Consider the following 17,638-nt stretch of genomic DNA (forward strand, 5'->3'; position numbering starts at 1 on the left):
TTGGAAAGTACTCAACTTCACTAATTAATAATCAAAGAGATGCAAATGAAAGTGACTTTGAGGTACCACCTTGAATTCCTCAAACTGGAAGAAAGGAAAGAGGAGACAGAGGGGAGAGGGAAGGGGCAGCCAGGTGGGCGTAGTGGATAGAACACCGGCCCTGGAGTCAGGAGTACCTGATTTCAAATCCGACTTCAGACGCTTAATAATTACCTAACCATGTGGCCTTGGGCAAGCCACTCAACCCTGCTGCTTTGCAAAAATCTAAAAAAAAAAAAAAAAAAAAAAAAGAAGGGAGAGGGGAAGAGAGGGCAGGAAGAAAAGGAAGGTAAGAAGGGAGTGAAAGAAAGAAAACGAAGCAGGGAGAAAGAAAGGGAGAAAAAAGAAAGAAAGGAATGAAAGAAAGAAGACGATCAAGGAAAAATAGGTTAAGTGATGGTAGAATCTCAAACCTGCAGCATATTTTTGGAGCAATCTGGTAGCATTGAGCATCAGTCGTAAAAATATAATTATACTCTTTGATCTAATCATTCAGTTTATTAAGAATATACCTTGAGGAGCAGAACCAAGAAAACATTGTACACATTAACAACAACACTGAGAGTTGATCAACCTTGATGGATGCAGCAGCTTTTCTCAGCAGTTCAGAGAGCTAGGACAACCCTAGGAGACCAGCTATGGACAATGCTATCTCCAACCAGAGGAAGAAAAACAAAACAAGACAAAAAATCCTTCAGAATCTGATGAACACTACATTTGCTTTTTAAAAAATTTCTCCTATGTATTTCTTTCCTATCTCATGGTTTTCTTTCTTTTTTGTTAATCCTAATTGCTCATACCAAAAATAACTAATCTGAAAACACGTTAAACACAAATGTGTATGTACAATATTCACCTGTTAGACACTGAGGGGAGAGGGAGGTGGGAAGGGAGGGTGGAAGGAAATTATGTAATTTAAAAACATGCATATGGGGGTGGCTAGGTGGCGCAGTGAATAGAGCACTGGCCCTGAAGTCAAGAGTACCTGAGTTCAAATCTGACCTCAGACCCTTAATAATTACCTAGCTGTGCAGCCTTGGGCAAGCCACTTAACCCCATTTGCCTTGCAAAAACCTAAAAAAAAAAGCAAAAGCATGCATATGCATGTGGATGAATGTTGAAAAACTTTCAAAATACATAACTGGAAAAATAAAATATCAATTGAAAAAGAGAGAATATAACTTGAAAACGTTAGGGTTTTTTTAAAAACCAACAAAGTAGTTTCTGTCCAAAACATTCATAGCAGCACTATATGTAATTGCTAAAAACCTGAATGCAACAGAAATTTCCAATGATAGGGATGAGGCAAACCAAATGTGGCACATTTGTGGGAGGTTCTATTAGAAGGAACCTGATGCAGTGGAGAGAGCACAGGTTCTGGAGTTAGAAAGATTACCATCCACATCTTCCTTTGGTCCCTCTTACTCCCTATGGGATCCTGGGTAAGCCATTTCACCTCTGTAGGACTCAGTGTGTTCATGAGTAAAAAGAGGAGGCTGACCTCTATAGCAGCTTCCCTAGGATCCTGTAAGTTAAATTCAAATCCTGGCCATACCACTTCTCCTTGTGTGACTTCAAGCATCACCTAATCTCATCTGATAGTAGCTTCTCATATGTAAAATAACAGGGTTAAATTAGAAAACCTATATGAATAAAAGACTATTTGTGAATATTGAATATGAAGATTACAGGACAATTAACACCAACATATCTGAGGAGGAAATATACTTAGAACAATCTTTCTGAAAAAATTCAAAGAGAAGAAAGCAGAAGCAGCAGAATAATAAACAAATCCAGAATCATGATAAGGATCTCAGAGGTGGTAACTAAAAAATTACTGATACTTCATGCATTAAAAATTAAGCAATTTTGGGCAGCTAGGTGGCGCAGTGGATAGAGCACTGGCCCTGGAGTCAGGAGTACTGGGGTTCAAATCTGGCCTCAGACACTTAATAATTACCTAGCTGTGTGGTCTTAGGCAAGCCACTTAATTCCATTTGCCTTGCAAAAAAAAAAAAACCTAAAAAATTAAGCAATTTTAAGGATTTTTAAATGTTATTTTTATTGATGCCTTTTTTTAAACATTAACATTCACTTCTAAATCTCTCCTTGCCTACATAGTAAAGCATCTCTTGTAACAAAGAAAAATAAAACAGTTCAGTAAAATAAATCAACATATGAAGGGAAAAAAAATCATTAAGGAGACTTAAAAGGAATAACTGAAAAGTTGACATTTTAAGCATCAACTGATTAAATGAAATATGAATAATTATTGAGTCTTTAATGAAAGATTTATTAATATAAAAAGACTGGGGCATGAGTGATAATGCTCAAAAAGAACCCAAGGTCTTCAGGGGCCTGGATTAGGGTGGAAGTAATGGTAAAAAGGTATGGGTGTTCATACATGAATCAAACCAATATAAGAAAATTAATAATATTCCCCAAATTAATGGATTGCATTTAATACCAATAAAATTATAAATTCAAATTTATTAAATATGAGAAAAATAACAATGAAATTTATATTTTTAAAAAGTGAGTTTTTGTGGGTGGATAGCGATAGTGCAATGAAAATGATGCATAAAGAAAAGAAATGAAAAAAAATTTAAATACATAGATGAGAGCAGAGGGAAGATCCAAAGGGGACAAACAGGACAGTTTTGTTACTATTGTGTTAAATTTAATATACACTCAAAAAAAGAGAAGTTCACATACATGCCTCATATAAAATCCTTTTTTGTTTTTTATATTATGAAACGTTCATATTTCTTGATATCTAAATCAATAACAAAAAAGGAAACAAATAGGCAAGAACTCCAAGGTATATACACAAAGAGAAAAGATGATAAAGAGGGCTTACACCCCAAGTCTTGCAAACTATATTACTGAATAGTTCATTAGCAAAACTATCTGGTACTGGGCAAGAAAGACAAGTAAAAATGGAATAGAATAGATACACCAGGCAGCCAACCAAATATTTACAAAATGTCATGTTTAATGAATTTATAGAAAAATCAGCAATGGAATCATTATTTAACAAATGTTTTTTGGGAAAAAATGGATCGAAGTTTTAAAAACTTAAGAACTGAGATGCAATGCAATGACCAAACCTGGTTCCAGAGAACTGAAGAAACACGATACTACACCTCCTGACAGAAAAGTGATAGATTATGGGTACAGATTGAGATGTGCATTTTCAGACAGTTGATGTGGAGAAATTTGTGTTTTACTTAACTGTATTTCTTAAAAAAGGACTTTTTTTCTTTTTTTCCTATTGGGCTGGGGAAGGGGATGTTGCATAAAAAAAAAGAAATTTTAAAAAGGGGGTAGAAATTGAAGTGTTTTGTTGTTGTTTTAAATTTTTTTAAATGCCCAGGAGAGAATAGAAGGAATCAGGGTGGCTAGGTGGCGCAGTGGATACAGCACCGGCCCTGGAGTCAGGAGTACCTGAGTTCAAATCGGGCCTCCGACACTTAATAATTACCTAGCTGTGTGGCCTTGGGCAAGCCACTTAATCCAATTGCCTTGCAAAAACTTAAAAAAAAAAAAGGAATCAAACAACTGGGACAGCTTTGAAAGTTATCTGTTGAAATTTGTTGCATGTTTTAAGTATAAGAGAGGTCCTCAGATTCATGTATGGCAATCTTCTTTTTCTTATCATCTAGTCCGTAAACAGAAATTTGATGTGTTAAGTTCAGAACAAATAAATAATAAATGAGAGCAAATCAATCTTGAAAATCAGAGGACAAGAAGAAAAAATAAACAGTTACTGGACTTAAGAAAGAAAGGAAATTCATTGGCAATTTGGTGGGAAAGGGAATTAACTCAATATCCTACACAATATACTTTCCTCCAAATGAATTCCAACTAGATGTGTGCAAAAGATATTAATTATTTCATTTAAACCAAGAGAAGGGTCTTGTTATAGTAGCAAAATTGATGTATTTGACCAAATTAAAAAAAAAATCAGTGAAACATAAACTATGTTTTCTTTTTTTTAAAGCACAACTGAACAATCTGATACTAGCTAAGAAACAAGAATGTTGGATCAGTGGAATAGATTGGGTGCACAGAAGAAAATGAGTATAGTATTCTCGTGTTTGATAAATCCAAAGATCCAAGGTTTTAGAACAAGAATTCACTATTTGGCAAAAATTGTTGGGAAAACTGGAAAGCAGTTTGGCAGAAACTAGGAACAGACTAACATCTCACATTGTATAACAAAATAAGGTCAAAATGGTCTAGCTATAAAGGGAGATATGAGTGAATTAGAAAAGCATGGAAAACTTTACCTGTCAGATCTATGGACAAGGGAAGAATTTATGACCAAATAAGAGATCGAGAGTATTTTGGGATGTAAAATGGATACTTTTGATTATATTAAATTAAAAAGGTTTTGCACAAATTAGAATAAAAGCAGGAAACTGGGAGGGAAACATTATAGCAAATTTCTCTGATAAAGGTATCATTTATATCTATATATATCTATATATATATGTATATATAGATATATGGGGAGAGAGGGAGAGAGAGAACACAAGAACTCAGTCAAATTTATAAGACTACAAATCATTCCCAAATTATTAAATGGTCAACAGATAGAAATAGATGATGAAGATGATGTTTGTCCTTCGTTCTCAAAGAAGAGCATGACATCGGTGAAATGATGTCATGACAAGAAGCAAGCACGTGATCTGGATTTGAACAAGGGAGAGGGGCGGGGCTGTGCCAAATCACCAGCCTCACTTTCTCCTCCAGAGCCATGTGGGTCTAGTGGCCAGATATGAATCAGATGACTAGATATGGTCCTGGATGTGAGGCAATCAGGGTTAAAGTGACTTGTTTAAGGACAAACAGCAAGTAAGGGCCAAGCATCTGAGGCTGGATTTGAACTCCCCTCCTCTTGACTCCAAGGCTACTGTTCCATCCACTGCACCATCTAGCTGCTCAATAAAAACAGTTTTCAGAAGAAGAAATCAAAGTTCTCCATAGTCATATAAAAATGCTCTAAATTACTAGTGATTAGAGAAATGCAAATTAAAACAACTCTGAGGTACCACCTCATACCTATCAGAGTGGCTAACATGCCAAAAAAAGGGAAATGTTGGATGTTGGAGAAGATATAGAAACATTGGGAGAATAATGGATTGTTGGTGGAGTTATGAACTAATCCAACCATTTTGGAAAACAATTTGGGGCTACGCTCAAAGGGTTATAAAACTATGCACACGCTTTTATCCACTACTAGGTTTATATCCTATAGAGATAAAAGAAAAAGGAACAGGACCAATATATACAAAATTATAAATAGCAGTTCTTTTTGTGGTGGCAAAGAATTGGAAACTGAGTGGATGCCAGTTAAGTGAGGAATAGCTGAAGAAGTTGTGGTATATGATTGTGATGGGATACTATTGTACTTTAAGAAATGATCAGCAAATTTATAAAAAAAAAAAAACCCAAACCATTCCCCAATTGACAAATGGCCAAAGGATATGCAAAGGCAATTTACAGATGAGGAAATCAAAGCAATCCATAGTCATATGAAAAATTGCTCTAAATCATTACTTATTAGAGAAATGCAAATTAAAGCATCTCTGGGGTACCATCTCACCCCTCTCAGACTGGCCAATATGACCAGAAAGGACAATGATCAATATTAGAAGGGATGCAGGAAATCGGGGACACTGATACATTGTTGGTAGAGCTGTAGACTCATCTACCTTTCTGGAGAGCAATTTGGAGTTATGTCCAAAGGGCAATAAAAATGTGCATTCCTTTTGATCCAGCAATATCACTATTTGGTCTACACCCTGAAGAGATCATGAAAAAGGGTAAAAACATCACTTGTACAAAAATCTTCATAGCAGCTCTATTTGTGGTGGCAAAGAAGTGAATGTCCATTAATTGTGGAAAATGTATGCCATGGAACACTATTGTTCTATTAGAAACTAGGAGGGATAGGAATTCAGGAAAGTCTGGAAGGATTTGCATGAACTGATGCTGAGTAAGATGAGCAGAGAAAGAACATTGTACACCTAACAGCAACAAGGGGTTGATGATCAATCTTAATGGACTTGCTCATTCCATCAGTGCAACAATCAGGCACAATTCTGGGATATCTGTGGTGGAGAATACCATCTGTATCCAGAGAAAGAATTGTGAACAAAGATCAAAGACAATAATTTAATTTTAAAAAAATATCTTATTGTGTAATTTTGCTATCTCTTATTTTTTTTCCTTAAGGATATGATTTTTCTCTCTCAATACATTTAATTTAGATCAATGTATAGCATGGAAACAATGTAAAGACTATCAATCAGATTGCCTTCTGTGGAGGGGAGGAGGGGAGGGAAGTAAGAATAGGGAAAAATTTGTAAAATTTAAAAAGAAATAAATAAAAAGAAATAACCAGCATAATATTGACAATATTAACAACAATCCAGAAAGACTTACATGAACTGATACAAACTGAAGTAAGCAGAACCAAAAGAACATCGTACAGAATAACAATAATATCGTAAGATGAAGAAGTATGAAAGACTTGGCTATTCTCAGAAATACAGTGAAATACAATGATTTAAGACAATCTAAAGAACTCATGATGAAAAATGCTATCTACCTCCAAAGAAAGAACTACTGGTATCTGAATACAGACTGAATACAACATGCTATTTGACACTTTATTTTTCTTGGGGAGTTTTTTTGGTCTGTTTTCTTTTGCAGCATGACTAATATGAACATGTTTTGCATGTCTGTCCGTGTATAACCTATATCAAATTGCTTGTCTTCTCAAGGAGGGGGTAGGGAGAGAATTTGGAACTCAAATTTTTAAAAGAATGAATGCTAAAAGTTTTTTTTTAACACACTGTAAATAAGAAAAATTAAAGTCAAAGGAAAAATAACACAATTAGTGCAAACTTGGAGAATTAGATTTAAAATGGTAATTAAAAACAGTGTTTTAAATTTTAACTTGAGAGTAAAGAAATAAATTATTTGGTTATTACTCTGTTCTCAGGAAAAAAGCATTAGAATGAAAAAATATAGTAATGTAAATATATATTATAAATACATAATATAAATAAATATAAATATATAGAGAGAAAAATATACAAAATATATAAAGACTTGATATCAAAAGTATTAGGAACTTTTTAAAAATTACAATAGTAATACCTAGTTCACAATAGATAAACAGTCCAATTTTGTTTTTAGGTTTTTGCAAGGCAAATGGGGTTAAGTGGCTTGCCCAAGGCCACACGGCTAGATAATTATTAAGTGTCTTAGACCGGATTTGAACCCAGGTACTCCTGACTCCAAGGCCGGTGCTTTATCCACTACGCCACCTAGCCGCCCAACAGTCCAATTTTCAAAAGAGAAACTTTAAAATGCCCAATTTTACTAAAAATTAAAGTGATACAAAGGAAAACAACTCTGAGGTGCCACTTCATATACATCAAACTGGCAACAAAAACAATAATAATAGTATAAAGCAACAGGGGTTGTGGAGATGCAGTTTCATTGCTGGTAAAATTGCAAACCTGTGGGTTCGTTTTAAATAGCCCAGTTCACAGAAATAAAATGCTTCTGCCTTTTTATAAAGCAAGATAAAATCATAAGGAAATTGATATGGACAAAAAATGGGCAAGATTATCAAGTGATATACTGAAAAGGAACACTGATAGGATTCTTGAAAAAAAAACTGGGAGAGAAGTCTAACAGAAAAAGCCAATGACATTCTGTGCTTTGGAACCTAAGTGACAGAATGATTCTATCTTCCACTGAAATAAAGAAACAAATAGGAAGGGACAAATGGAGAAAGATGTTCTATTTTAGGCATGTTGGATTTGATCCATAGGAAGAGATAGAAATCTCTGAGTCATTCCAAGATATAAAAATTGCAGTTGCAAAACTAAATTAGGTAAATCAAGTAAATATAATTTAGTGAAAATGAAAAAATATTCATATACCTGCAAAAAGAGCAACTAATATTCAAGTTCAGGTTATGATTTCATTAAGCACTATCAAATGCAAGTGATTTCTAAAAGTTCATTCAAATTAAGTAAAAATAAACAATGTTTGAGTGATTACCCTTAGAGCTAAAATTTGTACTACAGGTAAGAATTTTGTACTCTGTACTTTATCTCCAGTTAATAATTCCATTGCTATTATGTACAAAAGCACAATATTATGCCTTAAGAACTTAAATTTCAATTGCTATGATTAACAAATGATATAAATATTGTATTTCTTTTGAAAAGAAGAAAAACGATTTAATACTATTGTGTTCTAAGAAATAACAAGGGGGATGGTTTCAGAGAAACCTGGGAAGACCTTTATGAAATGATGCAATGTAAAGTGAGCAGAACCAGAACACTGTACACAGTAACATCAAAATTGTGTATTGATCAACTGTGAATGACTTGGTTACTCTGATCTATACTATGATCCAAGATAATTTCAAAGGATTCATGATGAAAAATGCTGTCCACTCAAGAGAGAACTGATGGATTCTGAGTGTAGATCGAAACATATTTTTTTCTTTATTTTTCTTGCTTTCCCCCCCTTGAAACATAACTAATGAAGAAACATGCTTTGCAGTTTTCATGTTTATAATGGGTATCAGATTTCTTGTCTTCTCAATGAGTGGCAGTGGGAGGTAGAGAATTTGGAACTGAAAATAAATAATTTTTTTTAAAGAAACAAAGGAAGAAAGGCAGGCAGCAAAGTGTTGAATTTGAAGTCAATGGACCTTATTCCAAATCCCAGTTCTGCTACTTACTACCTACATGATCTTGTGAAAGTAACTAACCTTTCTGAATTTATGGGAAAGGAGATCACAAATAGTTAATCTAATCTCTTCATCTTATAGATAAGGAACCCAGGACATGAAATGTAAAGTGACTTGTCTGAGGTCACATAAAAGACATGCCCTTACACATTCTCTAAACTAAACAGTACAGAGATGATGCCAACAGTTTAAGGGTGTAAAGCAGGAGCAGGGAACTTCCAGGTCTGGTGGGCTGTATTGATCTGGCTCTGCTAAGACAACTGCAGGTGGGATTTGAATAACAATAAATCTAGGAGCTTCTTAGGGGTAAATTAATTGTTTAACCAAATATAGCCCACAAATGATGTTATAAATAGCCAAATGGCCCTTGGCAGAAAATACGTTCCCCACCCCTGGTGAAAAGTTTCATTAGGGTGGGCACCTCTGCCATTGTCCCTGCTCACTGTCTCCTCCACATCTTAGTGCAAGGTTCATAACCTGGGGCCTTGTTTTTTAAATATTTTTATAACTATTTCACTATAAATGTGAATCCTTTGCATCCTATGTATTTTATTTTAGGAATTTAAAAATATTTTGAGAAGGGTAATCACAGGTTTCACTACACTGCCAAAGGGATACAGGATACAAAAAAGGGCCATGCCCTGTATTAGTGCCATGACAAAAACCATTTGTCAACTTATAGCATGTAGTTAGCAAAGTAGATAAGAGTGCTGGACTTGGGAGTCAAGAAGAGGGGATCTGAATCCTGCATAAAACACTTAAGTAGTTGTGTGACTCTGGGCAAACAACTCGCCCTCTTTCAGTCTCAGATTCATCACCACCTGCCTCCCAGGGTTGTTGTGAAGATCAAATGAGATAACACAAGTAAAATGCTTTGCAAACCTTGAAGTGTTATGTAGATATTAGCTGTGATCATCATCATTTAACCATGTTCTCAGAGATGAAGAAGCTGACGTTTAGGTGAGGTATATAGTCCAAAGGTGGCATGTGCCTCAAACTGAATTCGAATTTGACTTCAACTCTAATACACTTTAATAATAATCAACATTTCTATGGTGCTTAAAGGTTTGACTCTTGAAGGTAAGGCATGTAGCATACATTAATTTATTTTATCCTTGTAACTAGCCTGACTAGTCTCTAAGGTCCCTTCCAGTTCTAAATCTAAGATTCTGTGAAATCAAGGAATTTTCTCTTTTGATCAGCGAAAAAGAGAATCAACTCCCCGGAAGCCTAAATTTCTAAGATTTAAATTTTTGAATTATTTATACAAATTCAGTTATAATCTCTCAATGACAAAAGAATGTTTTAAATTTTTTTTCTAAATGGCATATTTAAGCAACCTCAAATTCACTGGATTATTAAGACAGTATACATACTCTAATTTCAGTATACATACTCTAATTTCAGAAAAGGGAAAGCATTACTGGATAATTATATCCAGACTCTAGTTTAATATTGTAATTATTCACATTTACACAACAGTGAGTGCTGGTGGTAGATTTCCCTTACAACTACATGTGAAAATGCTAAATAAACTCCATGAGATAAGCAAGATTAAAAAAGCATCATTATTTAGATAACACACCAGGAATCTAATTGCTCTATTGGGAAACTTTGTACAGACCCTTATTATGAACAAGGGACAAGTTGTGGGCAATGGGAGGATATCGGTAGTCAAATTGCAATGTAACAACGATATATTTGCATTTGCTGACAAAGGCTTATACCCAAGCTGTACCAGTATCTTCATCGAATCTGAAACAAAAGACATTTTATATATGCATGATTTGGGGACAAGGATAAGAGTAGGAGAGAAATGAATGAAAAGGAAAACCCTCACCAAGTGATAAGCCTCTGAAAGGCAGTGCGGCATTGTGGTTCTAAATTCTGGCTCTTCTACGTAGGACGTGTGTGATATAGCATCTTTACTAGCTCAGCTCCAATACTACCAGAAAATTCTTTATATTTGGAGATTCAAAAGCCCTTATGTACTCTAACTTAGCCTACCTCAGTTTCCTCATCCATAAAACAGGGATAATAATAGCACCAAGTTCCCAGCATTGTTGTGGGGATCAAATGAAATAACATGTCAAGTACTTATGGGCCCTAAAACGGCAGCTCTCATGATTATTATTTGGGCATAATTCTTATCTGTGGTCCACAAGATCTTTGACTCATCCCACATAGCATACAGAAGATGTTAAATTATATAACAAGCTAAAAAGTATTTCCACAACAAGCAACAGAAATTTATAAGATCTGTTAGCTAAATAAAGTACAATAAGTAAATCTTACCCTTGCTTTATCTGGCCTCACAGTTCAGGTTAAAAAAAACCTGAGCTGCAGGGAATTTGAAGGAAATTGGTACAAACAAGAGCTTTATTATTATGAGGTGCAGCAAGCAGACACCAACACCAAAAAGAATATATATACACACACACACATTCTCTATGACAACATAGAAAGAGGTTTGTCCCCACAGATATAAGAAGCTCACCAAACACTAGAGGGAGTGAGTCAAGTCAGAGAAAACAAATGTTGAAAGTTGAGGTTTAGGAAGGGAAATTTTATGCCCCCCCCCCCCGCCCAAACAAGCTCAGTGGAAAATAGCTCATCAGTGCCAGATGAGGAAGGCGAAGGGTATTCCTAATCAGACCTAGATATAGTGAAGTTCTTGGGGTCACTTAGCAATGCCAGGTTCAGGTAGGACTCAAGTAGGGGTATTTCTTTATTGAAACCAGAAAATGAGAGCAGGTTTGAACTAGCTATCTGAGTCAGCAGAAGGAGTAGCTTCTAGGCCACTGCAGTTGGCCAGGAGTTTTATTTAATCAGAAGCTGCAAAGATTGACACACAAGTTAAAATACAACAGAACAATGGGAAAAAAACAAACTTGGCTGTTATGGCCTTTATGTTTTATGGGCATTAGGACCACTTAAGCCAAGTGACTCCATATTACTCCTGTCATCATAACTATAATATCATACATATAAACATTACAATCATTACACCCTGGAATTATCAGTATTAGAGTAGGTTATCACATCAAAGAGACACTGGAAGAATTCAGTTTGCAGATTAAACAAGAAAAGCAAAATGCTGTCAAAAGGAATCATATTTCCCTTTGAGAAAAAAAAAAAGAAAAAACCTACCTGCCACTCAAACTCACTATCTGACCAGTCCCAGTAAGTGCTAATAGAAGAAGAGACATCACTGCAGACACTTCCTTCAGGGAATAAATCAAAAGATGTGAACTCCTGGTCATCTAGTAGGGAATAACAATCATCCTGGTCACCCACAGAAACTGATGAAAAGAGCTCCTCACTGCATTCTGAGCTTGCTACACTGGTTCCGCAGGAAGTTAAGTTCCATCTGTAGAAAACACAACAGAGAGTGAATGAGTAACAACAGTCATTTATAATAAAAGGAGCAGCAATACTTTAATTCAAAATCAAACAAGTACACACATGTGTGTACATGCTGTAATAATAGCCACAGCCTCGTCCACAATAGGCCAGTGTTTGATGAACTGAAGCCAGGGAGACACATTTAAGGAAAAATTTATCTCAAAGTTTAAAGGGGACTCAAACAAGAAGAGCAGTAATGGAATTATTGGGTTCAAATTAACAAACACTCAAAAGTGAACATGGTTTCCAAAATGATTAGGAAGGAAAAAGCTATACATATATATATATATATATATATACACATATACATATATATATATATATATATACACACACATAAATGTATATATATATGCGTAAAATCATAAGCCAAATTAAATATAAGCCAAATTTCCTCATTAACTGTGAATTTAGAAGAATGTTAATTATCTACACATTTTAACACTGTACACATTATACACTGAGAGGAAACTGAGGTATGCAATGACTGAGAATTCTGCCTGAAATCAAGCAAATCATGGAATCATAAGCCTGTCAATTAGAAAGAGGGCTTAGAGGACACTGAGTCCAACCATTTCATTTTAAAACTGAGAAAACTAAATCAGAGATGAATGAGCCACCCTAAATAACTGGACAGTAACAAGACCAATTCTAGAGCCCAAGGCTCCTGGTTCCCAATGCATTGTTTCACTAAATATGATGAAGTTTCAAAGAAAAAAACAATGAACTCTATGCCTCTGGCTTTCAAAAACTTTTTGCAACTTCCATGAAAAACAGGCGTAGTCAGTTTGAAGCCACAGGGACTCTAAGGAAGAACTGGTGATTTCTAAGCACAGCTTTGCTAGTGACTCACTACAAGGCACAGCAAAGTCAGCAAATTCCTCTCTTTTTACCACCTACTGGCAGGGATGCTGTGAGGCTAATATTTGCAACAGGCTCAAATTCTAGAATTAGTTAGTTAGTTTATAAAATGTTACTGTATTCCAAAGGAGGCCCCCTACTCACAAATACTGATTGAATTTTGAGTGTAAACAGTATATATGAAAAGATGGTCGGGCTCAAGGCAAGCACACCAGTTTTTCCAGTTAAAAAAAATAAATACAAAATGTTCCACACTCCACTATTATTTGACACAGAACTGAACAGGCTAAACATAGCAATGAGACACGAGAATAAAAAAGTATAAACATTTACAAAGAGAAAACAAAACTATCCCTATTTGCAGAACTTAATGATTTACTTAGAAAACTATGAATCATTAAAAGAAACTGAGATGTTTAATAATAAAAATTATACTACCTAAATTTATAAATAGTAAATTATATTAGATTAAATATTATATTCCATTATATATTAAATAAAACTAAACAAAATAAAATTTTGGAGAAATATAATGAAAAAATATTAGGAATGAAGGCCCCAAACTATCAAATCTCAACTATAATTAAAAAAAAAGTAATCATCAAAACCATTTGATACTAGCTAAAAAACTGAAAAGAAGACAGATCACTGTTATGAGCTAGATAAGCAACATTTATTGAGCATCCAGACAATGGAAATACAAAAACAAAAAAGGAATAGTCTCTGCTCTCAGGGGGCTTCGGACACCTGAAAACAAACATGGTACCCAAACAACTCTGCCTGGAGTCACTTTAAGGTCCCTTTCTTTTCCCCTCCCAGAAGGTTGAATATCGACCAGTAAAAGTTTGTGATTGGGTCCAATGTTCTGTCAGTCACTAACACACAGGGAATGGGCACCATGTGCTAAGCACTAGGCTACAGGCTTATAAAGGCAAGGCCAAAAGGGTTATTTAAAATGGAAATGTCCCAAATTTGTGAAAAACAAAATACATGAGATGGTGCTTAATTTAATTTAAGGGACTAGGAAACAAATCTTCTGAGCACCTGCAAAAACATTAAAGACAAGAGTTAGGAGAGACTTTAAGGACAAAGCAGTTCCACATGGAACTACTTAGGACATTTTTAGACAGAATACCACGATCCTAATAGCAATCTTAAAAGGAATGACCAAGCAGCAGTCAGGTATAACCAGTGGCTCTTTAAGATCTAATTTCTTCAACATAGAACTGCAAGAGTGTACAAAGCACATAGTTCTATGGAGGCCTGTGTAAAATCATAACTAATCCATATTTTCTTAACTCCTGCGTCAAGAAAAGAGGCAGTGGGTTAGTCAAAATGGAATTAGTTAAAAAAAAAAAACAAAAACCTGGACTGAAGGCCTGACATTTCCAAGTGGTGTGACCAAGCAAGTTACTTTACCCTTAACTTTCAATTTTCTCACCTGTAATATGGGGATAACTTATATAGAACAGGATTATTGGTTTAAAAAAAAAAAGTCGGCTCTTCCTGCTTTAGCCAAGAGTTTCTGGCACTGGCCGCAATTCTAACGTGCCACCAACAGAATGTAAGGCGTACACAAGACAGTCTTTCTTCATAGTTTTCACAATCTTCTAATGTCAAAGGATTAATACACATGTGAGAAATAAAGAGAATACAATTTGAGGGGTGACATTCTGTTACAAATCAAATTAAATGTATAGTACATATGAGCACTTGGAAAGAGTGCTCATATTTTCTAGATAGGTGAAATGTTATTTATCCTTCCAACAAAAAACCTAAAACTCTTAGAGAGAAAACTTAGCTCAGCCATCAACAGAAACAGAATACTCTTTAAAGTGTTCCTATTCAGTGCTAGGAGATTATCAACATGATCCTTTGATGGTGCTGAGACAGACCAGGAAGCCTCTGACAGAAGGAAGCAAACTCCAAGGAGCTTGTCCCATAAAGTTCTAGTTCACTCCATTCTGTCTGGGCAGACAGTACAAGATGCTGTACAGTAAGGCCCAGACTAGTTCAGTGTTTTCACTGGCTAATAGAGATTACAGGTATCACATAGCTGACAAGGTATTCCATGTCTGATATTTATAAACCACTGGCCTTAGGAGAAGTTTCAAATTTTATGAGATAGTGAAAGGGAAGGCAAAGTCAACAGAGAAGAAAAGTGGCCAGTCCATGCTGGTTTGATAAGCAAAACTATTCTGAATGGGAGGCAATTTTCTAAAAGTCATTAGATGCTTTTTACTTGTCAGTGAATTGAAAATGCTTAAAATGACTAAACAGTTTCATAGTCATCAGATATGGCTTTAAAGACCACTATTGAAGCTAATGATATCTGACAAGAGAGAATAAAGTAAGAGATTCCAGTTCAACGCACTGAGCACTCAAAAAGCAGACAGATAAGGTGATTCATGCAATAACAAACATATTCCTCCTGAATGTCTGCAATAGTACCTGAGCCTGGAAATTCATTGAGGTGCTATGTGATGTCCCCTTCTTTTTCATATTAGTGTGTATGTGAAGGGGGAACAAAGACTAATGATTATATAGTACCTCAAAATACAACTTCTGTCTGGGAAGCTTGAAAGTCTCCAAGCATCTTTTGCTGTCCTTCACTCCCCCAGCTAGGAAAGGAAGACTAGGGCAGCATACTGCGAAGCACCAGGGCCTGACACTAAGGATATCTGTAGATGGGAGTGCTACAAGTCCAATCTTGGAAATAGTAATCAAGTAGCTCTTTTGTGAGCTCCCCTTTGACCCAAAGAGATGGCAAGAACTCTAGCAGAGGGTTAAAAGCACCTTCACACATGGCCCTACCACAAACCCTTACTAGTCATGATGAAGGATTTGGAATACTCCTTGTTGCCCCTTGCCACTTACAGATTTCTTCTTCTCACTCCCACCCAGTAAGCACTGCTCCTCTGAGGTTCACTCAATCCATACTTACTACTTCATAGAAAGTCTTGTAGCTGTTGCCTACCACTCCCCAGGTCCCATTGTTTTTTTCTTTGGTGTTTGGCTCCCTGTCTCTCTCTCCTCTTCCACTGTTGCCTTCATACTAGGGGACATTAACATACATAGGGATTCTCCTTCAAACACCCTAACTACTAGATTCCTCAATTTACTCATCCCCCATGACCTCCTCCATCTCATTACAGCCACACACAGAAATGGTCATACTCTGGATTCTGGACTCACACAAGTGTTCTACATAAATGTCCATAAATTCTTAAATTTCTTGATCATAATGTTGTCTTTCCACTCCCCATACTCCTTCTGCCTTACAACCCCCAACTATTTTTCTTCCAACCCCCCCCCCCCAGCTATCATTTGCCCTATGGTTACAAACACACTCTTCCCTTCCCCAGCTTGATCTCTTTGGTGAACCAGTTCTATTCTATACTCTCCTCCTCTCTGGAGAACCCTGATATCTTATCCTGCCACTGAGCCTGCACTGCCAAGTTCCAGCCCTGGGTTACTTTCACCAAAAAGGAAATCCTTTAACATGTTTCCAAATCCTGTCCCTCTCACAATGCAGATTTGTTTTTTCAAGGCAAATGTGGGTTACGTGGCTTGCCCAAGGTCACATAGCTAGGTAATTATTAAATGTCTGAGGATAGATTTGAACTCAGGTCCTCCTGACTCCAGGGCTGGTGCTCTATCCACTGCGCCACCTACCCGCCCCTGCACAATGCAACTTTTTCCAAATCTTTTTCTACCTCTTCTAATTTCCCAAGGTATGACTTCTCCCTACCCTCCTCAGAAAACATTGCCTTATATTTCAGTGAAAAAATTAAGGTGATTCCCTAAGAGTTCCTTCATCTCACTTTATTCAGATATCTTGACTCTCTCTTTTATCTATTTCAAACTGAGATGACCCTTCTTGCCAAAGCAAACTCCTCGACATACGAACATCCTACATCATCCTGTCTTCTACAAGAAACTGCTCCCTGGATCATCCTAATTCTTTCATTTATCCTCAACTCTCCCTGTCTACTGGCAAGTTCCAATATGCCCACATCTCCCTCATCTTCAAAAACCCCTCATTTGATCAATCCATGCCCAGTAGCTATCATCCTCCCTTCCATTTTGTTCTGGTTAAATTACTTGAGGCCATACACAATTAGTGCCTCTATTTCCTTTACTCCCAGTTTCTTCTTAATTTCCAACTTCATCATACAAATGGAAAGTTCTCTCCAAATTTACCATTGATCTAAATGCCTAATCTAATGTTGTTTTCTCAATCTTCATCTTTCTTGGCCTCTCTGAAGGTAAAATCTAGCTTCAGATGTTTCCTGGTTATAAGACCCTGGGCAAATCACTTAACCTGCCTCTGTTTCCTCATCGGTAAAATGGGGACAATAAAAGCACCAAGTGAAATAATACTTTCAAAGAGCCTGGCACATAGTAGTCCCTCACTAAATACTTATTCATTGACGGGCTCCCAGTTTGGCATTTTTTATTCTGTGCTCCTTTTAGAGGAGTAATAATTTCAAAGTAGGAGAGGATAACTGTGGGCTTCTCTGATCTCTCCTTTCTCAGATCATC

The 17,638-nt window shown here is 36.0% G+C and overlaps 1 protein-coding gene across 1 annotated transcript in view; it reads right to left on the reverse strand.

Annotated features, from left to right (window-relative positions):
* The window catches only part of FAM199X (family with sequence similarity 199, X-linked), a 50,163-nt gene that overhangs the window by 25,930 nt on the left and 6,595 nt on the right, over nt 1-17,638 (reverse strand). Inside the window, exon 2 of the mRNA XM_074207879.1 lies at nt 11,978-12,197. Coding sequence (XP_074063980.1) covers nt 11,978-12,197 — 220 coding nt within the window. The remainder of the gene's footprint in view (nt 1-11,977; nt 12,198-17,638) is intronic.

The sequence above is a fragment of the Macrotis lagotis genome, chromosome X (assembly GCF_037893015.1).
Source record: "Macrotis lagotis isolate mMagLag1 chromosome X, bilby.v1.9.chrom.fasta, whole genome shotgun sequence".
NCBI classification, from domain to species: domain Eukaryota; kingdom Metazoa; phylum Chordata; class Mammalia; order Peramelemorphia; family Peramelidae; genus Macrotis; species Macrotis lagotis.